The 27,957-nt window shown below is 43.6% G+C and overlaps 1 protein-coding gene across 1 annotated transcript in view; it reads right to left on the bottom strand.

Moving 5' to 3' along the window:
• LOC115169301 (excitatory amino acid transporter 5-like) overlaps positions 1-7,797 on the bottom strand; it is a 90,628-nt gene extending 82,831 nt beyond the window's left edge. Inside the window, exons 1-2 of the mRNA XM_029724789.1 lie at positions 7,314-7,797; positions 667-746 (exon numbers count right to left, since the gene is read on the bottom strand). Coding sequence (XP_029580649.1) covers positions 667-746; positions 7,314-7,454 — 221 coding nt within the window. The 5' untranslated portion in view covers positions 7,455-7,797. The remainder of the gene's footprint in view (positions 1-666; positions 747-7,313) is intronic.
• Positions 7,798-27,957: the final 20,160 nt, after the last annotated feature.

Genomic DNA, 27,957 nt, shown 5'->3' with positions numbered 1-27,957 from the left:
CTGGCCACTCTACCATAAAGCCCTGATTGGTGGAGTACTGCAGAGATGGTTGTCCTTTTGGAAGGTTATCCCATCTCCACAGATGAACTCTGGAGCTCTGTCAGTGTGACCATCAGGTTCTTGGTCACCTCCCTGACCAAGGCCCTTCTCCCCCGATTGCTCAATTTGGCCGGGTGGCCAGCTCTAGGAAAAGTCTTGGTGGTTCCAAACTTCTTCCATTTAAGAATGATGGAGGCCACTGTGTTCTTGGGGACCTTTAATGCTGCAGAAATGTATTGGTACCCTTCTCCAGATCTGTGCCTCGACACAATCCTGTCTCGGAGCTATATGGACAATTCCTTCGACCTCATGGCTTTTGAGTGTGTTTATGTAGTTTTATTTTACATTTCTCAGCAGTCATATGTAGCTAACACCAAACACACTCACAGTTCTGCAAACAACAGCAGAACTGCATGACCTGAAAATGTAATCTTATAAATAAACAACAGCAAATTCTAGGACATACTGCAGCTAGTTTCCAAGTCAGAAGGACAGGGCATGGAAGTAGATGTTGTCTTTTTGTCAGCGAAGATCAATACAAGCACAAATATTTTCCAAGTACTGTGTATGTGTGTGTGTGTTGGGAGGAGGGTGAACTACCCAGCATGCCCTCTGTTGTGTTCCTACCTGGAGACGACGAGAGGCAGAATGAGCATCTTCAACATCCTCATCAGGAGCTCTCCAGGAAACTGGAAGTACTTCACCTCCTACATAAACACAGAGAGGACAAACAAAGCAGAGCAGGATGTTAGTTAGGGTAGATAGACCTACTGTAAATATTGGGTAGGCTTACTGTAGATAGGCATTTTGGATTTACCACACTGTAAAAAGCCAACTTAACCAGTTCCTAATCAGCGTTATAATTTGAAGTAATGTGTTCAAGTTTGTTTACTCAACAAACTCTTCTCGAAGTAAGCTGAATTTGAAAAAGCTTGTTGAGTAAAATTACAAATTCTTGTTGCCTTTGGAAGGCAACACTGTCAAAAAGCCAACTCAACCAATCGTTTAATCAGCGTTATTACGCGAGTTAAGCAGACTTCAAAAGGACAAGAACTTGAGCTAATGTGTTAGTGTGTTTACTCAACAAACTTGTTTGATCAAAACAACTCAAAACCACGCTCATCATTATCATATTTCCCAGCATGCTCTCTTACAGGTAGATTTTTCTGAATTGTTTGTTTCAATACCTGTGTTTTTGCATGCACTGTGTTTGGTTGGTTAATATTATGCTACACAAACATAAATAACATACTTTTTTTAACTAATCAAATCAGTTTGTAGTTGGACTTATTGCACCTGTTGCTGAGATGGCGGTTCCAGTTTATATGATTTAGATAGTCTCAATAATACATTACCCCAACCCTGGCAGTCATTCTGAATTCAGGTATGGGGTTATTAAACGTTTCAATTGTTGGATTCCATTAGAAATCACTTTGTAAACCAGTATAACGTGACTTGCAGGCTTGATGTGGCCTGTAAACAAAGAGTTTCAGACCAACTTAAAAGCTTTATGCCAAGAATAAATGCAGTAATGTACCCACAAAGGTAAAAACACACAATGGGACCACCATCAGACCAACTCCTTGAATGGCCTACTCTGTGAAGTTTGCATTTGTGTAAAAAAACAAACACTACGTTGCTCAAAACATATTTTTTTACCCTTAAGTGTGTGTACATTACTGTATTTATACGTCAGATATTATTTTTCAACAGGAAAAGTCACCAACATAAAATGATCCCCTTTAAACTTCAGTGGCAAGTTACAAACAGCATGTGATATGAATGGGAATATTCAATCCAGATAAATAATTAAATAGGCATCTGTTAGAACATCAACCTCTCAGGTATTTACTATAATTTGTTCTACTGTATTTACTAAGATGGGAAGTGTTTACAATTCCTTAGGATGTGGATATGAGGAGGATAGAGAGAGGGATGGTTGGGGGGGATGGAGAGTAGTGGGAGAAACAAAGATGTTGGGAACAGAGAGGTGTGGAGAGATAGAGAGAAGGTTTTGAGAGAGAGAGAGAGGAAGGGAGCGAGAGGGATGAATTCAAACACAATAAGTCTGAGAGATGATAACGGCTAAAGAGCTTTAGCTGTTGTTTAATATTAGGAAGGAAGAGGGGGTGGAAAGACAGGAGGAGAGAGAGATTAGATCAGGATCACTGCAGTCAAATGGCGGGCTGATTAGTAGTGAGTGTGTGTGTCACGGGAGAGACGCGCACACACAGCTGGTATCAGGCCCTGGCATCTGCCGAACACAAGGCTGACATGTGGCACATGCACACACTGCCCCAATTATAACCACCTAATCCCAATAAATGAAACACCCAGTGACATTTTGGGAGGTTGATCATATCATAACCCATAAATGATCGCTATATAAGACCTGATGGTTCATCTTGTTTGTAATATCATGCAATACATCTGTTGCATGATAGCAGGACAGCAAAATGGGAGGGAAAGGGGACCGGGGTTAGGGTTCAGAGGGTTTTAAAATAATTGTGTGGAGATCTAGATTTGGGAAGATTAGTTTGAGTCAGTTGCTCTGAAGCCTTGTTTACACTGCAGGCGTTAATGCTCAAATCAGTTTTGTTTTTCAAATGCGTTTTGGAAACTGACTGTCCAAAGAACAAGTTACAAGTGACCAATCCAGATTTGTGTGTGTTCAGGCAGCGGTCTTTTGCTGACATGGCTACGCTAGTTGTCATAGTAACGACGGGTGTGTTTAAAACAAGTCCTTTTTTGGCTAGCCACAGCAGTCAACTAGCTATCTGTTTAGCATTCAAGCACATTCACAAATTTGTTTGTAAAGAATGAACAAGCTAGTTAGCTACCACATGTTCTTGTCAAACTGTCAACAGAGTAGCTAGCAAGCAACAAGATATGCCAAATAACAGTCTACCACTTAATAAATCAGATTTGACCATTCAGGCACGAGGGTGGCAGGTAGCCTAGTCGTTAAGAGCGTAGGGCCAGTAACTGAAAGGTTGCTAGTTTGAATCCCTGAACCGACTAAGTGAAAATCTGTCAATGTGCCCTTGAGAAAGTCACTTAATCCTAACTGCTCCTGTAAATCGCTCTGGATAAGATTGTCTGCTAAATGACATAAATGTGAAGTTGTATGGCCAGGAATCAGATTAGTATCTGCTTTCAAACAACATATGAAGATGGTTTGAAATATCCGATTCAATGTGCTTTTTGGCTGTTCAGACTACAGGAAAAAGAACTGACTCAAATATGCATAAAAATTTGATTTTAGTGACTTCAAACTGCCAGAGTGAACAAGGCTTAAAAGCAGTGGCATCACAGTCTCTCAAATTAAGCAAATTATTAATCTGGTTAATTATATTAGACGATCCTTTTGCTATAGACTAGTTTTAGGTGGCGGGAAAAAAGGTATCTAAACCATTCCCAAACAAACAGGAGAAATACAACGCAAACAAACATTCAATTGTTCCTTCCTCCACCTCAACTATGTGTATACTTTGTATGGTTTGTTTTTTTGCCTTAGTGCAGAACAAACCGTTGTCGGTTTGAGAAATAACCTTCAAGACAGTGGAGGGGGAGAGTAGGGGTGATGGTATGTTGTGTGCATCTATCCACTCACTCCCCCCCTCCCATTCCCTATGAAGACATGGCTACACCCTCAGGACCTCCTCCGCCTCCAGTACTCTACTTTCTCCTACCCACTCTACCTCACAGCAGAAAGAGGGGATAGAAAACCAGCTCTCATAACAAATAATAGTATAATTTTGGTTACCCCTCAAACATTTCCTTTGCTTCCCCTCCATAGTACAACATTAGCCTAATCCATGTAAAAGAGCTACTGGATTCACTGTGGCTCTATAGCTGCATTTAGACAAGTAGCCCAATTCTAAAAATAAAAAAAAATCACAAATTGTTTTTTTGACCAATCAGATATGCTCTGAAAAATATCTGATGTGATTAGTCAAAAGACCAATTGGTGAAAGAAAGCTCAGAATTGGGCTGCCTGTCTAAACGCAGCCTTGTGTCTGTGTTTGAAGAGGCCTTGGGAGGGTTTTGGTTTTTCTGTTGAAGTAGTTCCTGAATAGCTACTCTTCTGTCTAAGAATTTTGGCCAAAACGTGCCTGTTCAAGGGTGCTGTATTTCTGCTCGACCTGGTGGAGCTCTATCTGCAGTACTACAAGTGTCTTCAAGATGGCCTTCTAAAATATCCAGCATTTCTTTAGTTTATATGACTTACCAAGTGGGAAGTTGCTTCCCACGGTGTTCTCTTAGGCTGCGTTTATACGGGCAGCCTAATTCGGATCTTTGGCACTAAATTATCTTTTTGACCAATCAGATCAGATCATTTACCAATAATTTGGCAAAAGATCAGAATTTGGCTGCATGTGTAAACTCTGTGAGTAGCAATTGTGTTCAAGAGATACACAGTGAGTAGCAACTAGCCAGAAGGTAGGAAGAGAGCACAAAGCTCAGTAAAAACAACCAACAATATCCCACTTGGTCAGTCATATAAATGAAGGAAGTGCTGGATATTTTGGAAGGCCATCTCGAAGAAACGTGTGGTAATGTAGATAGAGCTCCACCACGAGCAGAAATACAGCACCCTTGAACATGTTTTTGGTAGAAATTGAGACAGAAGAGTAGCTATTGAGGAACTACTTCAACCGAAAACAAAAACCCTCCCAAGGCACCATTAGATGCCTCTTGAATTCCACTTTGTTGATTTTTCCATCATATTCTCCTAAGTCTTCTCTCCCACTTATATGACAGCACCGGAGATAACTTTTTTTTTGGGGGGGGGGGATCTTTTTGGGACTAATGTTTAGAACATATGGAATGTTCAAAGAAAACCAACTAGGATGTTTTATGTCAGTAATGAGTAGCTCTTATCACCATGACTACTACTGTAAATTGAAGCCATTTCCTTCTCCTTGCTCTCTTATCCACCAGTCTAATGGACCTTTAAACGGTTGCAATATTGTGGTGTTATCAGAGCTTCAGACTCTTATCAAATATACTACTTTGACAAAATCCACTCGGTCTCGCGGGCTACCTACAGACGGTAACTGCTGGAAGAGATACCCATAATGTTTTGTAACTTCATATTATTTTGTCCCCAGGAAACTCTCCTTTTCCAATTTGAGATATTATTTTCTGCAAAGTTTGTCATCTCCATAGATGATACATTTGTTTTTTCTTCAAACATTAGGAACACCTTCCTAATATTGAGTTGCACCCCAACTTTTGCCCTCAGAACAGCCTCAATTCGCCGGTGCATGGAGTCTACAAGGTGTCGAAAGCGTTCCACAGGGATGCTGACCCATGCTGACTCCAATGCTTCTCACAGTTGTGTCAAGTTGGCTGGATGTCCTTTGGGTGGTGGACCGTTCTTGATACACACAGGAAGCTGTTGAGCGTTAAAAACCCAGCAGCGTTGCAGTTCTTGACACAAGCCGGTGCGCCTGGCATACCACGTTCAAAGGCACTTAAATATTTTGTCACATACACAATCCATGTCTCAGTTGCCTCGAGGCTTAAAAATCCTTCTTCAACCTGTCTCCTCTCCTTCATCGACACTGATTGAAGTGGATTTAACAAGTGACATCAATAAGGGATCATAGCTTTCACCTGGACTCACCTTGTCAGTCGGTCATATTTTGTGCACTCAGTGTACATTCTAAATAATGTATAATGTCACATAACCAATTATTCATACAGTCCTGTTTTATTACGTCAATCATTGAAATTACAAGATACCAGTACACCGGTACACAATGTAATAAGACAGTCGCTAAGAACAAACAGTAAATGTTCATTTTCAGAACCCACAGGGCTGGTGGATTGTCACTCCCCCCATGTGTAAAATTAGCACAGCCGATTGTGTACATTGTGTGCCGTAATTACCTTTGTATATTTAATTTGAACAGAATGCTCTCAAATGAACTGAGTCTAATTTCAATGTATTCTGTTATTTATCTGATAAACAGCGAATGCCATGCTTGAAGCTGGTCTAGCGGGTAACTCTGCATCTCCCCCCTCTCTGTATCCCCTGTCTTATTCAAATCTATCTCTGTCCAAATAAAGTGAATATACCTTTTCAACAAATATTGAAGAAGAAAAAACAAACAGGGAATGACAGCAGTGTTCTGCTCTATATCCCATCTATGTGCTTCACAGCTAAGCCTCCACAGCCACAGCAACAGCCACTAACAATCCTTCATCTCACAAATATGGAGCGCGGCTGATGAGAAGATGTTTATTTTGAAAACAAATTCAGACAGGACAAGTGAAGCCAAACAAATCAATAGGGGCAGGATGGACAGCATTACCCAGCAGCATGAATCACTGGATGAGTTGTGTTTGGAAGTGTTTCAACTTTAATATCATTTTTTAGCTGAGTATACCAGCTCTTTTGTAAACAGAAAATGTTGTCTCTTTCCATAAGTCAGTCTGATCAGTGTCCTCCTAGAGACAGAACAGTGATCTAGCCTCAGGTCTAGCCACTAAGCGACAGCAGCCATTGGTACTGCGACATTAAAGAGCAGAGAGGCTTTGTTGGATCGTCTATATTCAGCAACAGCTTATAGAGCGATCTCCCTCTTTCTCAACCCCCATTGCACCCACCTCAACACTCACAACATAAGTGTGTGTGGTAATTCACAATTCAATCACACAGTGCTATTAAGGTTGGTATTGTCACATGGTAGGACAACAGCTGTGTTTGAGGAGAGGTTGGTGTTAAGAAAGAGGGGAATGTTTGGGAGGACAGTTCTTATGTAAGGTGTTTTTCAAGGACAGGAGGACAGGGGGACCAGTGGACAGGGAGAACAGGGTGCAGCGGGTCAAGGACACCACATTTGTAAGGAGAAGGGATTTTTATATTTAACTAGGCAAGTCAGTTAAGAACAAATTGTTATTTACAATGACAGCCTAGGAACAGTGGGTTAACTGCCTTGTTCAGGAGGAGAACGACAGATTTCTACCTAGTCAGCTCAGGGAATTGATCTAGCAACCTTTCGGTTACTGGCCCAATGCTCTAACCACTAGGCTACCAGCCATTCCCTTTTTGGGAACATGGGGTGGGGGGTTGGGGGGGTAAGGGAACAGGAGACCCAGGGTGTTTCAGGTCAGCAGAGGAGTGGTAACTGTAGCGGAGGTGTGAAGGAACAGGTCCTTATGGGATGGTGGGAATGACTATTGAAGGAAGGGTACTATTGAAGGGTGTGTGTTGGTTGGTTGAGGGAACAGGACACCCTGCAGGTGTTAGTTTTGACACTGACCTGGTCGGAGAGCTGCTTGCCCCGCAGGTGGAACCCCATCATACAGCCAATGACCACAGCCAACACAGACAGGATGAGGAGCCCGTTCTGCGCACACACATTCTTCACCCGACCCCGCACCTCTGCAAAGTTCACCGCCATCCTGACTCTCCCGGAAAGTCCTCCACAGTCCCGGACACGGACACTCACTCCACCAGAGTCCCTGGTCGGTCACTCAGTCAACCATATAGAGCCAGTAGAGAGGCGACAGACTGGATGGCAGGAGCGGGTTGGGTGAAAGACGGAAACAAAGAGACGGGGAGAGAAGGGAGGGACTGAAAAGTGATTAAAGAGAGAAAATAACTAAGAAGCGGAAGATAGAGATAGAGAGAAAAAGGAGTGGGTGGAATAGATATAGGTTTGCAGAAAAAAAAGTAGTAGGGAGAAAGGCAGTTGTCCCCTCTGCACTTTAGGGGGTTTTCTGCGACTCCATGAGCTGCTCTCTCTGTCATTCCACACAGGACTAAGAACATTACACTTTCCAGGCACACACACGTTCTCTCTGTCTCTCTCTGTCTCTCTCTCTCTCTCTCTCGCTCTCTCTCTCTCTCCACCCCCTCCCTTTCTTTCTCCCTCTTTACCTCCCTCTCTCTCTTGCCAGTAGGGGGCTCTAGTCTGCGACAGCTGGCAGTATTGTCCTGAGCGTTAATACACTAGATCCTATTAGGAGCGGACCGGGCCATGCTACACTGCACTGTGCTGCATTACTGGGATCTGGCAGGATTAAAGACCTACCAACAATTAGACAGAGGATTGTTCCAGCCAGGCAACCACAAAAAAAGATGGAGGAGACAACAAGAGGAGGGAAAAACCACTGGCCTTGGAAGGGGGGAGGGAATGGAGACACATTAAGGGAGTCTAGGGAGTTTTTCCTAGCCACAGTGCTTCCACATCTGCATTGCTTGCTGCTTGGGGTTTTAGTCTGTGTTTCTGTATAGCACTTTGTGACATCGGCTGATGTAAAAAGGGCTTATGAATAAATTTGATTGATTGATTTGATTGATTAAGGATATTATGTCACGTCCTGACCATAGAAGCTTTTATTTTCTATGGTAGAGTAGGTCAAGGCGTGAGGGGGTTGTGTCTAGTTTAGATTTTCTATTTTGTCATGTTCTTGTTTCTGTATTTCTATGTTTTTTTTTGTTGGGATGATCTCCAATTAGAGGCAGCTGGTCATCGTTGTCTCTAATTGGAGATCACACTTATTAAGTAGTTGTTTTTCCCACCTGGGTTTGTGGGAGATTGTATTTTGAGTTAGTGTATGTTGCACCTCTTCATCACGTTTTGTTGTTTTGTTTATTAGTTTATTTGTATGTATTGCATAGTTTCACAGTTTAATAAAGAAAATGTGGAACGATACACATGCTGCGCTTTGGTCCGCTCCTTGATCATACGACAACCGTGACAGAATCTCCCACCACCAAAAGACCAAGCAGCGTGGTAAACAGGAATGGGCATGGGAAGAAATCCTGGATGGGGCAGGACCCTGGACAAGGCCCGGGGAGTATCGCCATCCAAAGGAGGAGTATCGCCATCCAATTGAAGCAGCGAGAGCAGAACGGCGATATTACGAGTCGTTATACCATCAAGGCAAGCAGGCGGAGACAGCGAGAGAGGAACGGCGACAATACGAGGAACTAGCACGGCAACGACGGAAGCCCGAGAGGCAGCTCCCCCAAAAAATGTTTTGGGGTGGCACACAGGGAGTTTGGTGGATTCAGGTTTGGGACCTGAGCAACTCCTCGTGCTTACCGTGGAGAGCCGAGGGGTGAACCAGAGCCAGTCAGGGAGACGAGTGAGGAACTCAACGCAAGATTCCGGAGAGAGGTGTTGGCATTGAGAGCGCTGCAGAGCGGACGTGCTGAGGAGCGTGACACCAGTTCGGTGTCATATGCACCTGTTTCACGCATCTGGCCTTCAGTGCACCTCCCCAGTCTGGTACGTCCTGTGTCTCCTCCACGCACTCGCTTTAAGGAGCGTGTGACCAGACAGGCACCTTGTTCTGCAGTGATGCGCACCGTATTTTTTTTAATTTTATTTATTTCACCTTTATTTAACCAGGTAGGCAAGTTGAGAACAAGTTCTCATTTACAATTGCGACCTGGCCAAGATAAAGCAAAGCAGTTCGACAACATACAAAAACACAGAGTTACACATGGAGTAAAACAACATACAATCAATGATGCAGTAGAAAAAAATAAGACTATATACAATGTGAGCAAATGATGTGAGATAGGGAGGTAAAGGCAAAAAAATGCCATGGTGGCAAAGTAAATAAAGTATGGCAAGAAAAACACTGGAATGGTAGATTTGTAGTTTGAAGAAAGTTAAAAGTTAAAATATAAATAATATGGTGCAAAGGAGCAAAATAAATAAAATAAATAAATACAGTAGGGGAAGAGGTAGTAGTTTGGGCTAAATTAAAGATGGGCTATGTACAGGTGCAGAGATCTGTGAGCTGCTCTGACAGCTGGTGCTTAAAGCTAGTGAGGGAGATAAGTGTTTCCAGTTTTAGAGATTTTTGTAGTTCGTTCCAGTCATTGGCAGCTGAGAACTGGAAGGAGAGACGACCAAAGGAGGAGTTGGCTTTAGGGGTGACCAGAGAGATATACCTGCTGGAGCGCGTGCTACAGGTGGGTGCTGCTATGGTGACCAGTGAGCGGAGATAAGGGGGGACTTTACCTAGCAGGGTCTTGTAGATGACCTGGAGCCAATGTGTTTGGCGACGATTATGAAGTGAAGGCCAGCCAACGAGAGCATACAGGTCGCAGTGGTGGGTTGTATATGGGGCTTTGGTGACAAAACGGATGGCACTGTGATAGACTGCATCCAGCTTGTTGAGTAGGGTATTGGAGGCTATTTTGTAAATGACATCGCCGAAGTCGAGGATTGGTAGGATGGTCAGTTTTACGAGGGTATGTTTGGCAGCATGAGTGAAGGATGCTTTGTTGCGAAATAGGAAGCCAATTCTAGATTTCACTTTGGATTGGAGATGATTGATGTGAGTCTGGAAGGAGAGTTTACAGTCTAACCAGACACCTAGGTATTTGTAGTTGTCCACAAATTCTAAGTTAGAACCGTCCAGAGAAGTTATGCTGGATGGGCGGGCAGGTGCAGGCAGCGATCGGTTGAAGAGCATGCATTTAGTTTTACTTGTTTTTAGGAGCAGTTGGAGACCACGGAAGGAGAGTTGAATGGCATTGAAGCTGATAAGAGAATTATCTATTAAAGGTAAATGAATCAATAGACCATGATGAATTATTAGTCATACAGAATGGTTAATGAATAATCAATGTAATGATCAATGTAGGGATAGATAAGTTTGATTAGTTCTGGAAAGTTCAGGAACCATGTGATAGGGAAAGGAATGTGTATATGCAATTACGAGGGACACCAGGAGACACATGTTCCTGGGAGTGAAAGCTTCAAAGCATTTCTTATCTTGAGGGAAAGAAACAGGCGAGATCAGGGGAGTGATAAAGAGTGTGAGAAGTTTGTGGGGGAGACAGGTCACCAACAGTGTGTGTAAATGCATGTGCGTAAGAAAGCAAGAACTATATAATGACTGTTTTGTTATCCTGACCTCAGAACGTTCTCTGAATAAAAGCTACAGATACCTTTTGCAGAAAGCTGAGTCCTTGCCTAATTATTTTAACCCATTGTCTTACAAACCTTGGGCATTAGTCAAGGCAAATTGATTCTTGATTATTATCATCAAAGATATAAAATTCCTTTAACAATTGGTCCTTCGAGCCGGATCTCAAACTGCCGCTGTCGTTCCAAGGAGACACCGAAACCGTGCACGGGCGGATGAAATATCCGTAAATCAAAGACCTGGCCCTTTTCTGTGGGTTCTTTACAGGCCGGTGGCAAATTGGTACGCGACAGAGGTGGTGACGAGATTCAACGAACATTGAATTCTCAGCTGCAAGATAAGGTCAGTAATCTTTATTCATTATTTTGGGGTTAAATTCTAAACTTACTAAAAATTCCTATAAAGCATTGGTCAAGATAAAGGTGAGGGAGGATTTTAAATATAGGAAGTAGTCTGGGACTATTCGGAAACAGACGGGTCCGTAATGACTCGTAGTAGTTGAGGCCATTACTAAAAATAAACTACCCCGTATCGATATAGTCTGGGACTATTCAAAAGATATGGGATGTAGTCTGGGACTACTAAAAATATATGAGAAGTAGTCTGGGACTATTCAAAATATATGGGAAATAGTCTGGGACTGCTAAAAATATATGGGAAGTAGTCTGGGACTGCTAAAATAATGTGGGAAGTAGTCTGGGAATGCTAAAAATATGTGGGAAGTAGTCTGGGACTATTCAAAATATATGGGAAATAGTCTGGGACTATTAGGGGTATATGGGAAGTAGTCAGGGACTATTAAAAATATAGAATAAAAGCACACCCATAGATTGTGAGAATAAGCATAATAACAAGGAAAGCAATTGAATAATATGGGTGGTAAATCCTCAAAGGAGGTCCCGGAATTAAGAGAGATATATGAGAGATATATTGAATCCAAGGATAAAAGGAACATTTATTTTGACCCAAAATGGAGAAATAAGTATGAATTTGATGGACGTTTAGATGTAGAAAAGCTAGAGTTAATGGCAGAACATAGACATGTAGATAGTGTAGAGGACAGGACAGTCAAAGCCCTGAGAAGGCTGCTGGAAGAACAGGGTAAGGAGAGAGAGGAGCTACTGAAGTTGAGAGAGAATGGAGAGAGTGGCCAGTACCCTATGATAGCATTGCCAAACCCACGGGCTGGGGATGATGGGGCACAGGCCACTCTGGATGTATACAGGGCATGGACACAGAGAGATGTGGTCCGAGCCGTAGAGGGTGTAGTGCATCCTAAGACAGGTATAGAAAGGTTCAGAAGAGATCTGGAAGGTCTAGCAGCCAGCTTTAAGCTAGACACAGGGGAAATTGAGAGAGCAGTAAGACAGCTGGTGGGGAAGGACTGGGCAACGGTCCGGGGACAGTGGGAACCTGGACATAATGATTTGGTGGTATTGCCCTGGGCGATAGATGGACAGTATGTCGAGAAAATCACACAGCTGTGTAATAATCTGAGGAACCACTATCACCGACATGCAGATTTCTCTAAGGTTCACGAGTGTAAACAAGAAGAGAATGAGACTATAAGTCAATACCTAGAGCGATTAAAGGAGGTATTCAATGCCAACAGTGGGTTAATAGAGCCACGGGTAGCCCAGGGGAACGATACAGCATTTCACCAGCAACTGAAAATAGCTTTCCTCAGTGGAATGCGCCCAGAGATAAGTCGTGCCATAAAAAGGACTCTAGTAGGATGGGGAACAGCAACTCTGGCAGAGGTAAAGAGATATGCCGTTCACTATGAGCAGCATGGGAAAAACAACAGAATTAAAAAAGAACAGAAAAAAACAGAGTACCTGATAGCAACCCTAGGGGAAATAGCGGGGAGGAGAACAGACTCTGTAGACAGAAGGGGAAAAACAGGGAGACGCGCTGTCCAAGACGGAAAGAAGCGGTGTTTTAATTGCGATAGAACAGGACATTTCGCCAGAGACTGTACAACACCCTGTGAACATTGTGACCGAGTAGGACACAACTACCGAAATTGTAAACATGAATAATAGCATTGTGGTTCAGTGGTAGAATTCTTGCCTGCCATGCGGGGGACCCGTGTTCGGATCCCAGCCCATGCACCATGGGACTAAAATTAAATGTAATTATTATGTTTTGACTAGAACGATACTGTTGTTAGTGTTTGTTTAAGATAGAAACCGAATGTTTTGATAGCTTGTTTAGTTTAAATAGGAAGACAGATTCTTTCAAAAGAATAGCGGAGCGAATTCGATAAAGTACGTTGTTTGTGGTCTAAATGGCCTGCTTAAATGATTTATAGAGAGAATGGGAGTTGTAATTGAAGGACGGAATCAAGGAAAAGGCAGTTACTTAAATCTAATGAATTATAAGGAGCGGAAATTAATAATTGCGACAGAATTGTGGCGATATACATGATATTTTTAAACCCTTGGACATTTCATAAGACTATAAACCAATACCTAGAGAGATTAAAGGACGTGTCCAACGCTAATATTGGGTTAATAGAACCGACGGTAGTGGATGGATTTGAAGCCCCGGATTATCAGCAATGAAAAATTGCTTTCCTCAGTGGAATGCATCCCGAGATAAATCGTGCCACCAAACAGAACCTCGTAGGGTGGGGGCTAGCAGATCTGAGGGAAGTAAGAGAGGCCAGAGAGGGGGTCGAGACAAATACAGAGAGAAGGTCAGGCGCCACAGAAAGGCATGTTCAATCACATAAACCATTGAGAAAGTTTAAAACTAATGATTGGGGGGAGTACAATGGAATTTTAAGTATTATTAGGTTTTGTTTATAGTCAACTTTTGGGTTTTTCAATCAGTGTGACAGGATGAAATGCTGACCAAGTGGTTATTGTATGGAAAAAGAAGCGCTTAGCTCTCTTTGGGAAAAAATAAATAAATAAATAAAAAATTCCTAGGGACATGATATCTTAAAGGGGAATACGAGTGTTTCAATTGTCACAAGCTAGGACACCTTGCTAGACAGTGTAACGCACCGTGTAACCGCTGCAGGGGGGGAAACCATTCTGGTAGAGATTGTAACAAAAACAGAGACAAGCAAGGCCAGAGAGGGAGTAGAGATAAAGAAAAGAAGGTCAGGCGACCCCAGCCAGACTCAGAGGAGGAGGATGGGGCATGACTAACTATGGAGAGCAGGGGAACAGATACTAGTGAGGGGAAGGACGATTTTCAGAATTTAGTTATAAACAGCGATTGTGAAGTTTTTGAATTGGCTACAATTGATTTGGCAGTACAACAAGAACAGAAACCCTATTTGACACTAACAGTAATGGGAGAGAGAATCAAATTTCTGTGTGATACTGGGGAGTGTCTTGTTTTCAGAGTTTTAATAAACACATGGAATTCATTTGATAGGGAATGTTCTGGGAACCTGGGATACAAAATGTAGATGAAGTTCTAAGCCTTAATTTGTTTAATGTAGTAAGAAACACGGTTCTGAAAAGGTGGTATGACTTGTTGACCCCTCTGGTGACTTTTCCTGTGTGGTCTGATCAGCCACATTGAAAAGCCATTTGGATGGTGAATTAAGGTCATTGGTGATATTGATTTTAAGGGAATTTGGAGAACTGATAATTATGATGGAGTTAAAGCTCTTAGACACAATTGATAATTTGAACCAATGATAGGACTAAAAGGGCAAAGCCTTAGACCAAGGGTAGGCTTCCTTAAGTCTATTTTCCTAGAACAATAAGGGTAAAATATTTTTTCTGGGTGGAGTAAATCAGATGAGTCATTTTGATCTGATTATGTGATTTGAAAATATTTTGACCAGTAGCAGGGGTATTTTTTTACATGATGTAGATACATTTATTTTCCCTTAGGAAGTCAGCTGTTGTTGAATTCAGTGTAAGAGATTTAACACAACAAGGCTGTGGAATTGATATACTAGTATTACTATATTTTGTTGTGAAGAAGTTTAATAATGGTAGACTTAGGTCAACAGGACAGGGATACATGACATCTGTAGGTGATCCAGGATTATTGAGGGTATCGAGATAAATTTAAGTAGATATGCAATATCTAGACAGGTTGATTTTTCTAAAGTTCAGGAGTGCAACCAAGGAGTCAATGAGACATTTAGTCAATATTTGGAAACAACCCAGATTTGATACTTTCTGTTATGAGAAAAAGCTGGAGACAGATAGAAGGGCAGACAGAGAGATCCTCCCCTGCACTGCTGAAACCTTGAGGGTTGGGGAGCAGTACGAAGAAAGAAGGGGGGCCAGCAGGAGTAGATAGGAAGAGAATTTGGTTCACTTAGCTTTAGGATATTAATTCATGGAGAGACTATCGGCTCCGTTGGCAGGCATGTATTTTAGTTTTGATTTTAGTTTATGTTTGGTAAATTCGCTAGGAGGAGATATGAAAGCTTAGTTGGTTTCAGGTGTTAGACACTGAACCATTGCCCAGACACTATTCTGCACAGTAGGCCGAAATAGTAGCATTGACTAGAACCGGTGAAATAAGAAAGGAGAGAAAAGTTAATATTTACACAGACAAGCACATAGACATTTAAAACCATACAAAGCAGCATAGATAAATCTTAAAGACGATAAGAAACTAGACAGAGAATTTTTACAGAATAGCCGAGGATGAAGGCCCCAGAGAGAATTGGACATGTAGAAAATGAAAGGGGGCATCCTACAAGAGAAGATCTGACATAAGGATAATTTACTTATCCTACCAAAGAAATTGTATGGATACGCAGCAATATTGATACATAGGCTAAGCAATGTATCAAGGGGAAGGGAGTATAGTAGAGTAGTTAGGAAAGAGTGATGGCCTAGAGGATAATTACTTAAACAAAATTTTTTTGTAAGAAGCTCCATTCCAACATTTGGAATTGGACTTATTGAAATATTCCGAAAGGAGGGGAAGAAGGGGTGTTTAACAAGAATAGATAAGTATAGCAAATGGGTAGAAGCGTTCCCAACTTACTTGGTGGACATGATTATGGTAGCTAAAATATTAAGTCAAGATATTATCCCTAGAGTTGGTTTACTAGGAGCCATCTCTTTAAATGATGGATGACAGTTTAGCTAATCAGGTAGAGCCTATAGAATGACAGAGTTAGAGATACCAGAACAGGTAGACATAGAAGTTGAAGAAATACTAGCAGAGCACATGAGAAGACTGTTTGTTAACCAAACCCGTATGTCCAAGATTTTGTGTCCAACAGGTGAATTACAGGAGAAGGTGATTCACTCAATCCAACCAGGAGACTGGGTGTGGATCCAGTCCCTGAGGGGAAAAAAACTGGAAGCAACACCATTGGGAAGGCCCATACCAGGTTCTGTTAAACCACTGCTTTTGCCATTAGAAAAGCTGAGAGAGTCACTTGGGTCCACGTTACCCACTGCAAGGAGGTATGTACACATATGAACACTGTTGATCACACACAGAGTTAGGAGAAGAACCGATACCAACAGGGTCCGGGGGTTACCTCCTTAACGAAGATTTCCTATCCCGACCGTTCATCACTGTGTGTGCTCCTAGAGGTGTGAGTATGGGGTGGTACCTAGCAGAGAGACTAAGGGCAGGAGAGGGTTGGCGGTTTTTGGGAAGAGTAGAGACTCTGAGCTGCATCATAGTCTAATCTGACTGATACATTGATCCACCACCTTCTGGTACTAATCATACGATACCGTTGTCATTGAGAAGAAGGAGAAGATAAACTATATAATACACTGATGAGTGACATACAGAATAAGGAGTCGAAGAAGATCAAGATGTAGAATTTAAGGTAAACATTAAACAATTTCCTGGGGAAGCAGACAACTGTACAGGAATTGGGGTTGGCCAGATTGAAGTACTCAGCCAACCCACCTCGGTTCACCTAAATTCCGGATGAATACCAGTGTTATAGATACAAGAATGGCACCGAGAACTTAGATGATTTTAATGACTGAAAGGTAATTGGTAATGTGACTGACTTAGGTTTGAGAGATGAATAGAACATTCTTAACCTCACAGCACCTATAACTGATGAAGGGTGGGCTAGTACCAGCAAAGGACGCATACGACAGAAATTACCACAAAGGGTGGTTAGGAACTTGCGCCCTGGGGTTATAGGTCCAACCAAGTCAAGTTAGTCATCAGAGGCCAGTTATAGGAGGCTAAAGTAGGCACAGGAGGAGTTTTGACCAGGATGGGAGTAGCTTTGTCTAGATGGATGCTATTGGCATCCTCAGGGAAGTTCCAGATGAATACAAAGCTATGAATCAAATACGTGAAGGCTTTAACACTACATTATTTTGGTGGTTGACAATAAATAAAAATGTGGATGGGATTAATGACATATTTTATAATCAACAGAGATTCATGAATGAAAATGGGGATGCAGTAAAGAGGTTCTCTGATCAATTATCCGCCACCCCCCTCATGACCTGGTAAAATAGACTGACTCTCGATATGTTATTGGCAGAAGAGGGCAGTGTAGGTAGAATGATTAGGGTCAGCGCTACACGTACATTCCTGAGAACACAGCCCATGTTTGGGAAATGGAAAAGTATTGTAAAAACTGTATTATGGGCTGCTTTCACCTGTATGAGTGTGTTTGTGTTGTGTGGATGTTGTCTCGTCCCATGTGTGAGAGGTTTAATCACCAGGACTCTAGAGAGATCGATGATGCAGCAGATGGTGAGATATGGACCGATTCCGAGCTCTGATCAGTGGGATGGCGATTGCGGGCCTCCAGGCCAGGGAGATGATTCCGTCTCTTTCGACAACGAGGAGCCAATGTTTGATGAAACAATTTTCAACATTTAGATACACTGTTCCTTAAATGAAAATTATGATGAAAATCCTAAATAGAAGTGTCATAATTGGAAATAGGCCTAGGACAGTAATGGATGAATATGAGGAATATTAATGTATTGGACTTGTTTAAATCATTGTAGTGTGATGTATTGTATTTCCATATAGCGTGTGATGTATTGTATTTCCATATAGCGTGTGATGTATTGTATTTCCATATAGCGTGTGATGTGATGTATTTCCATATAGTGTGTGATGTATTTCCATGTAGCGAGTGATTATTGCATTTACATATAGCGTGTGATTAGTATGGTTCTCATATAGCATCTGATCAAATCATGGTGAATTATTGAATCATTTAAGGGTGGAATTGATAAGAGAATTATCTATTAAAGGTAAATGAATCAATAGACCATGATGAATTATTAGTCATACAGAATGGTTAATGAATAATCAATGTAATGATCAATGTAGGGATAGATAAGTTTGATTAGTTCTGGAAAGTTCAGGAACCATGTGATAGGGAAAGGAATGTGTATATGCAATTACGAGGGACACCAGGAGACACATGTTCCTGGGAGTGAAAGCTTCAAAGCATTTCTTATCTTGAGGGAAAGAAACAGGCGAGATCAGGGGAGTGATAAAGAGTGTGAGAAGTTTGTGGGGGAGACAGGTCACCAACAGTGTGTGTAAATGCATGTGCGTAAGAAAGCAAGAACTATATAATGACTGTTTTGTTATCCTGACCTCAGAACGTTCTCTGAATAAAAGCTACAGATACCTTTTGCAGAAAGCTGAGTCCTTGCCTAATTATTTTAACCCATTGTCTTACAAACCTTGGGCATTAGTCAAGGCGAATTGATTCTTGATTATTATCATCAAAGATATAAAATTCCTTTAACAGTCTGGAGGGTTGTTAACACAGTGTCCAAAGAAGGGCCAGAAGTATACAGAATGGTGTCGTCTGCGTAGAGGTGGATCAGAGATTCACCAGCAGCAAGAGCGACATCATTTATGTATACAGAGAAAAGAGTTGGCCCAAGAATTGAACCCTGTGGTACCCCCATAGAGACTGCCAGAGGTCCAGACAGTAGGCCCTCCGATTTGACACACTGAACTCTGTCAGAGAAGTAGTTGGTGAACCAGGCGACGCAATCGTTTGAGAAACCAAGGCTACTAAGTCTGCCGATGAGGATGTGGTGATTAACAGAGTCAAAAGCTTTGGCCAGGTCAATGAATACGGCAGCACAGTATTGTTTCTTATCGATGGCGGTTACGATGTCGTTTAGGACCTTGAGCGTGGCTGAGGTGCACCCATGACCAGCTCTGAAACCAGATTGCATAGCGGAGAGGGTGCGGTGGGATTCGAAATAGTCGGTAATCTGTTTGTTGACTTGGCTTTCGAAGACCTTAGAAAGGCAGGGTAGGATGGATATAGGTCTGTAGCAATTTGGGTCAAGAGTGTCACTTCCTTTGAAGAGGGGGATGACAGCAGCTGCTTTCCAATCTATGGGAATCTCAGACGACACGAAAGAGAGGTTGAACAGGCTAGTAATAGGGGTTGCAATAATTTCGGCAGATAATTTTAGAAAGAAAGGGTCCAGATTGTCAAGCCCAGCTGATTTGTAGGGGTCCAGATTTTGCAGCTCTTTCAGAACATCAGCTGAATGGATTTGGGAGAAGGAGAAATGGGGGAGGCTTGGGCGAGTAGCTGTGGGGGGTGCAGTGCTGTTGAATGCAGTAGGGGTAGTTAGGTGGAAAGCATGGCCAGCCGTAGAAAAATGCTTATTGAAATTCTCAATTATAGTGGGCTTATCGGTGGTGACAGAGTTTCCTATCCTCAGTGCAGTGGGCAGTTGGGAGGAGGTGTTCTTATTCTCCATGGACTTTACAATGTCCCAGAACTTTTTAGAGTTGGAGTTGCACGAAGCAAATTTCTGTTTGAAAAAGCTAGCCTTGGCGTTTCTAACTGCCTGTGTGTATTGGTTTCTAACTTCCCTAAAAAGTTGCATATCGCGGGGGCAGTTCGATGCTAATGCAGAACGCCACAGGATATTTTTGTGTTGGTTAAGGGCAGTCAGGTCTGGGGAGAACCAAGGGCTATATCTGTTCCTGGTTCTAAATTTCTTGAAAGGGGCATGCTTATTTAAGATGGAGAGGAAGGCATTTTTTTAAAATAACTAGGCATCCTCTACTGACGGGATGAGGTCAATATCCTTCCAGGATACCAGGGCCAGGTCGATTAGAAAGGCTTGCTCGTTGAAATGTTTCAGGGAGCGTTTGACAGTGATGAGTGGAGGTCGTTTGACCGCTGAACTCTGCAAGCTATCTCTGCAGTAGATTGCAACACCGCCCCCTTTGGTCGTTCTATCTTGTCTGAAAACGTTGTAGTTAGGGATGAAGATTTCACAGTTTTTGGTGGACTTCCTAAGCCAAGATTCAGACACAGCTAGGACATCCGGGTTGGCAGAGTGTGCTAAAGCAGTGAATAAAACAAACTTAGGGAGGAGGCTTCTAATGTTAACATGCATGAAACCAAGGCTATTACGGTTACAGAAGTCATCAAAAGAGAGCGCCTGGGGAGTAGGTGTGGAGCCAGGCACTGCAGGGCCTGGATTCACCTCTATATCCCCAGAGGAGCAGAGAAGAATAAATATGAGGGTACGGCTAAAAGCTATAAGAATTGGTCGTCTGTGACGTCCAGAATAGAGAGAAAAAGGAGCAGGTTTCTGGGGGCGATAAAATAGCTTCAAGGTATAATGTACAGACAAAGGTATGGTGGGATGTGAGTACAGAGGAGGTAAACCTAGGCATTTAGTGATTATGAGAGAGATATTGTCTCTAGAAACATCATTGAAACCAGAAGATGTCATAGCATGTGTGGGTGGAGGAACTGAGAGGTACGTCTGCACAGTACGTCTGCACAGTACGTCTGCACAGTACGTCTGCACAGCCAAGTGCATCCTGTGCCAGAGCCCCACACTTGCCGGGCTAAAGTGAGCATTCAGCCAGGATGGGTTGTGCCAGCGCTACGCTCCAGACCTCCAGTGCGCCTCCACGGTCCAGTATATCCTGTCCCGGCTCCACGCACTAGGTCTCCAGTGAGTCTCTCCAGTCCGGTGTGTCCTGTTCCTGCTCCCCGCACTCACCCTGAGGTGCGTGTTACCAGTCTGGCGCCACCTGTGCCAGCCCCATGCATCAGGCCTCCAGTGCGCCTGCCCAGTCCGGTGTGTCCTGTTCCTGCTCGCCGCACTCGCCCTGAGGTGCGTGTTACCAGTCTGGCGCCACCTGTGCCAGCCCCATGCATCAGGCCTCCAGTGCGCATTCCCAGTCCAGAGCTTCCGGCGACAGTTCCCAGTCCAGAGCTTGCAGCGACAGTTCCCAGTCCAGAACTTCCGGCGACAGTTCCCAGTCCGGAGCTTCCTGCGACATTCCCAGTCCGGAGCTTCCAGCGACGTTCCCAGTCCGGAGCTTCCGGCGACGTTTTACAGTCCGGAACCTCCTGAGACGGCCCACAGTCCGGAACCTCCTGAGACGGCCCACAGTCCGGAACCTCCTGAGACGGCCCACAGTCCGGAACCTCCTGAGACGGCCCACAGTCCGGAACCTCCTGAGACGGCCCACAGTCCAGAACCTCCTGAGATGGCCCACAGCCCGGAGTCTCCTGAGAGGGCCCACAGTCCGGAGCCTCCTGAGAGGGCCCACAGTCCGGAGCCTCCTGAGAGGGCCCACAGTCCGGACCCTCCTGAGAGGGCCCACAGTCCGGAGCCTCCTGAGAGGGCCCACAGTCCGGAGCCTCCAGCAACGTCCTCCAGTCCGGAGCCTCCAGCAGCGGTCTGCAGTCCGGAGTCTCTAGCGGCGGTCTGCAGTCCAGAGCCTCTGGCGATGAACCACGGTCCGGTTCCTCCGACAAAGATCCACGGTCCAGTGACACAAAAGCGGAGGGATCAGCGGGAGAAGCGGGGGCTACCCCCCGAACCGGAGCCGCCTCCTATGATGCTGGATTCGCAGGAGGAGAGGGTTCGTCGTCTTGCACCCAAACCACCTCCTATGCTGGCGGATAAGCAGGATGAGAGGGTTGTTCATCCCGCACCAGATCCGATACAGGAGGATCTGTGGGAGGAGAAGGTTCTTCGTCCTGCATCAGAGCCGCCACCGACATTAGACACCCACCCTAACAGTCCCTTTTTTGTTAGATGTTTTGTGTTCGGAGTCCGCACCTTTGGGGGGGTACTGTCACGTCCTGACCATAGAAGCTTTTATTTTCTATGGTAGAGTAGGTCAGGGTGTGATGGGGTTGTGTCTAGTTTAGATTTTCTATGTTGTCATGTTCTTGTTTCTGTATTTCTATGTTTTTTTGGGTGGATGATCTCCAATTAGAGGCAGCTGGTCATCGTTGTCTCTAATTGGAGATCATACTTAAGTAGTTGTTTTTCCCACCTGAGTTTGTGGGAGATTGTATTTTGAGTTAGTGTATGTTGCACCTCTTCGTCACGGTTTGTTGTTTTGTTTATTTGTATGTATTGCATAGTTTCACAGTTTAATAAAGAAAATGTGGAACGATACACACGCTGCGCTTTGGTCCGCTTCTTCATCATACGACAACCGTGACACATATTATGGTTATTCATCTGTGGTGTTACACATACTGTACACAGACACACAAGCAAACATATGCTTACGCACACAGGTATACACGCCCGCACGCACACACACATACACCACACACACTGACACACACACACAACAGGATGGCTGTGTGTGTGTGTCAGAAGGAAAATAATAAGGAAATAAACAACTGCATGTGTGTATGATGGAGAGGGAGAGACGTACTGCTTCACACCAGGGACAAGGGAACCGGACACACTCATGTGGTGAGCTTAGTTCCCATGACGATGTGTGTAATCAGGTAAAATGAGGCCACCTGGATCCTCCCTGACACTGCATGTGACCACAGAGCCACTCATTGCCATTCACCCAAACCCAACAGCTACCGACAGCCATTGTTAATATGGAATGTTGTTATAGTGACAGTTAATAAAAATAAAATAATGGAATCAAAAACTTTCTGGCTAGCTAACAAACATATTGTGCAGATATATCTAAAAATGCATTGTTTTATGCAATATTGTATCATGTTTTCTGAGTTATTTTATTAAAGTTTTCCTTTACCAAGATTTGTTTTGCATGATTTTTTGTAATGTTGCAAGGATCTCAATGTCTATTCTAAAGTTCTAATACAGGTATTCAATTATATGCCCAACGACCCACAGCTGCCACCCTGCGAACCCTGCCAGACGGTCTGGGCTGTTGGCCTGCCTGACACACACCTGTGAAGGACTGTGAGGGAGAGGGATAGATATGTCTTAAAATTTGGAAACTTTAGATCTACTAGATGGAAACTCTAATTAGGTGTTTTCCACTCAACGCTGACAGCCCCGGACATACACACACACAAGCACACACACACATGGCCCTCCATCGCCAGTTCCAGCTCTCTGCAGGCAGAATGCGTGTGAATTCAGAGAAGGTGAGATTCCTGTGACATACTGAGATACTTTCTAAACCTAATCCTAGGTTTTAAATTTAACAGGCGCAAACACCTGCTGCTGTGACCATGCCAATCGCACACACCTGTTACTTTTACCATTTACATTTACATTTACGTCATTTAGCAAACACTCTTATCCAGAGCGACTTACAAATTGGTGCATTCACCTTATGATATCCAGTGGAACAACCACTTTACAATAGTACATGTATATCTTTTTTTTGGGGGGGGGGGGTTAGAAGGATTACTTTATCCTATCCCAGGTATTCCTTAAAGAGGTGGGGTTTCAGGTGTCTCTGGAAGGTGGTGATTGACTCCGCTGTCCTGGCGTCGTGAGGGAGCTTGTTCCACCATTGGGGTGCCAGAGCAGCGAACAGTTTTGACTGGGCTGAGCGGGAACTGTGCTTCCGCAGAGGTAGGGGGGCCAGCAGGCCAGAGGTGGATGAACGCAGTGCCCTTGTTTGGGTGTAGGGACTGATCAGAGCCTGAAGGTACGGAGGTGCCGTTCCCCTCACAGCTCCGTAGGCAAGCACCATGGTATTGTAGCGGATGCGAGCTTCAACTGGAAGCCAGTGGAATATGCGGAGGAGCAGGGTGACGTGAGAGAACTTGGGAAGGTTGAACACCAGACGGGCTGCGGCGTTCTGGATGAGTTGTAGGGGTTTAATGGCACAGGCGGGGAGCCCCGCCAACAGTGAGTTGCAGTAATCCAGACGGGAGATGACAAGTGCCTGGATTAGGACCTGCGCCGCTTCCTGTGTAAGGCAGGGTTGTACTCTGCGAATGTTGTAGAGCATGAACCTACAGGATCGGGTCACCACCTTGATGTTAGCGGAAAACGATGTGTTGTCCAGGGTCACGCCAAGGCTCTTAGCACTCTGGGAGGAGGACACAATGGAGTTGTCAACCGTGATGGCGAGATCATGGAACGGGCAGTCCTTCCCCGGGAGGAAGAGCAGCTCCGTCTTGCCGAGGTTCAGCTTGAGGTGGTGATCCGTCATCCACACTGATATGTCTGCCAGACATGCAGAGATGCGATTCGCCACCTGGTTATCATAAGGGGGAAAGGAGAAGATTAATTGTGTGTCGTCTGCGTAGCAATGACAGGAGAGACCATGTGAGGATGACAGAGCCAAGTGACTTGGTGTATAGCGAGAATAGGAGAGGGCCTAGAACTGAGCCCTGGGGGACACCAGTGGTGAGAGCACGTGGTGCGAGGCGGATTCTCGCCACGCCACCTGGTAGGAGCGACCTGTCAGGTAGGACGCAATCCAAGAGTGAGCCGCGCCAGAGATGCCCAACTCGGAGAGGGTGGAGAGGAGGATCTGATGGTTCACAGTATCAAAGGCAGCAGATAGGTCTAGAAGGATGAGAGCAGAGGAGAGAGAGTTAGCTTTAGCAGTGCGGAGAGCCTCCGTGACACAGAGCCTCCAAGCCTACAGCAGAGCAGACTGGGCCTGCTTCCCAAATGACACCCTATTCCCTATGTAGTGCACTACTTTTGACCAGGGCCAATAGTTAAGATGTCAATTGTATGATCATGTGGTGGCAGATGAGGGAACTGAAAAAGGTTCTCTCTCGCTCTCTCTCTCACTCTTAATTATGAAAGCATGCGCCAAACTTGAGGGCTTTTTCATTACAGCTCTACCTGCCTGCTCATATTTTGATTAATTTACACCGATCGCAAGATAGCACTTGATAATTACAGTACCTGAGGGGAGATTAAACAATAGACAATAGATACCGGTATAAACCTGATAAATATGCTATTGTAGTAGGCAATCTGAAATTGGTACATCCATTTCCGGATATTTAAAAGAAATGTAAAAAAGGGGGTTTCTTTATTTTTATTTATTTTTATTTTCTACATAGTGAAGAAAACAAAACTATGAAATAACACATATGGAATCACGTTGTAACCAAAAAAGTATATATATATAGTATATGTATATATATTTTATATTGACATTCTTCAAAGTGGTCACCCTTTTCCTTGATGACAGCTTTGCACACGCTTGGCATTCTCTCAACCAGCTTCATCAGCTAATCACCTGGAATGCATTTCAATTAACAGGTGTGCCTTCTTAAAAGTTAATTTGTGGAATTTATTTTATTCTTAATGCGTTTAAGTCAGTCAGTTGTGTTGTGGCAACTTAGAGGTGGTAAACAGAAGATAGCCCTATTTGGTAAAAGACTAAGTCCATATTATGGCAAGAACAGCTCAAATAAACAAAGACAACGACAGTCCATCATTACTTTTTAAGACATAAAGATCAGTCAATCTGGAAAATTTCAAGAACTTTAAAAGTGCAGTCACAAAAACCATCATGCGCTATGATAAAACTGTCTCTTATGAGGACCGCCACAGGAATGGAAGACCCAGAGTTACCTCTGCTGCAGAGGATAAATTCATTACAGTTAACCTGTCTGGGGTATGTGGGACGATTTCGTCCCACCTACGTAACAGCTACTGATATTCCAGTGGCGCGATTTTTGAATCGTTAGAAATACTATTACTTCAATTTCTCAAACATATGACTATTTTACAGCTATTTAAAGACAAGAATCTCGTTAATCTAACCCCACTGTCCGATTTCAAAAAGGCTTTACAACGAAAGCAAAACATTAGATTATGTCAGCAGAGTGCCCAGCCAGAAAAAATCAGACAGCCATTTTTCAAGCTAGCATATCATGTCACATAAACCCAAACCACAGCTAAATGCAGCACTAACCTTTGATGATCTTCATCAGATGACACACCTAGGACATTGTGTTATACAATACATGCATGTCTGTTCAATCAAGTTCATATTTATATCAAAAAACAGCTTTTTGCATTAGCATGTGACGTTCAGAAAACGCATAACCCCCGGCAAACTTCCGTTGAATTTACTAACAGTTTGCTAAATTACTCACGATAAACGTTCACAAAAAGCATAACAATTATTTTAAGAATTATAGATACATTACTCCTCTATGCACTCGATATGTCCGATTTTAAAATAGCTTTTCGGATGAAGCACATTTTGCAATAATCTAAGTACATAGCCCGGCATTACAGGGCTAGCTATTTAGATACCCACCCAGGTCAGCATCCACCAAAATCACATTTCCTATAAGAAAAATTTTCTTACCTTGCTTGTTCTTCATCAGAATACACTGCCAGGACTTCTACTTCAATAACAAATGTTGGTTTGGTCCCAAATAATCCATCGTTATATCCAAACAGCGACATTTTTTTCGTGAGTTCTAGAATGCTTCTTCCCGGTTTCGCGCATGGCGCATTGGCATGTCAAAAATGTCTAAATATTCCATTACCGTACTTCGAAGCATGTCAACCGCTGTTTAAAACCAATTTTTATGCCATTTATGTCGTAGAGAAGTGATAATATTCCGACCGGGAGTATGCATTGAGCCTAAACAGCCGAATAAAATTTCTCCTCAGAAGCGACTCATGCACGCGCATCATTCAAAGGTCCTCAGAGCATCCACTTACAAAAGGCGATAATATGTTTCAACCTGAGGCTCCCTCGTAAACCTTCAGTTATTTCGCGGGCTCTGAGAGCCTATTGGAGCCCTGGGAATTGTCACGTTACAGCTAAGATCCTTACTTTTCAATAAAAAGATGCAAGACGCACGACTCCTTGTCAGACAGGGTACTTCCTGCTTGAAACCTTGTCAGGTTTTTGCCTGCCATAGGAGTTCTGTTATACTCACAGACACCATTCAAACAGTTTTAGAAAATTCAGAGTGTTTTCTATCCAAACCTGAACAATAATATGCATATTCTAGCTTCTGAGTTGGTGTAGGAGGCAGTTAAAAATGGGAACATATTTTTCCAAAATTCTCAATACTGCCCCCTAGCCCAGACAGGTTAACTGCACCTCAGATTACAGACCAAAGACTGTGTGAATTAGGCCTTCATGGTCAAATTGCTGCAAAGAAACCGATAAAGGACACCAATAAGAAGAAGTGACTTGCTTGGGCCAAGAAACACGAGCAATGGACATTAGACCGGTGGAAATCTGTCCTTTGGTCCGATGATTCCAAATTTGAGATTTCTGGTTCCAACTGCCGTATCTTTGTAAAACGCAGAGTAGGTGAACGGATTATCTCCGCATGTGTGGTTCCCACCGTGAAGCATGGAGGAGGTGTGATGGTGTGGGGGTGCTTTGCTGGTGACACTGTCTGCGATTTATTCTAGAATTCAAGACATACTTAACCAGCATGGCTATCGCAGCATTCTGCAGTGATACGCCATCCCATCAGGTTTGTGCTTAGTGGGACTATAATTTGTTTTTCAACAGGAAAATGACCCAACACACCTCCAGGCTGTGTAAGGGATATTTGAGCAAGAAGGAGAGTGATGGAGTACTGCATCAGATGACCTGGCCTCCACAATCACCTGACCTCAATCCAATGGAGATGGTTTGGGATGAGTTGGACCGCAGAGTGAAGGAAAAGCAGCCAACAAGTGCTCAGCATATGTGGGAACACATTCAAGACTGTTGGAAAAGCATTCCAGGTGAAGCTGGTTGAGAGAATGCAAAGAGTGTGATTTGTTTAACCTCTATGGGACCGGCGGGACGAATTCGTCCCACCTACGTAACAGCTAGTGTAATCCTGTGGCGCGATTTTTAAAACGTTTGAAATACTATTACTTC

The sequence above is a fragment of the Salmo trutta genome, chromosome 31 (assembly GCF_901001165.1).
Source record: "Salmo trutta chromosome 31, fSalTru1.1, whole genome shotgun sequence".
In the NCBI taxonomy this organism is placed as follows: Eukaryota; Metazoa; Chordata; class Actinopteri; order Salmoniformes; family Salmonidae; genus Salmo; species Salmo trutta.
The sequence above is the reverse complement of the archived record's forward strand: the minus strand, read 5'-3'. Positions and strand labels throughout refer to the sequence as shown.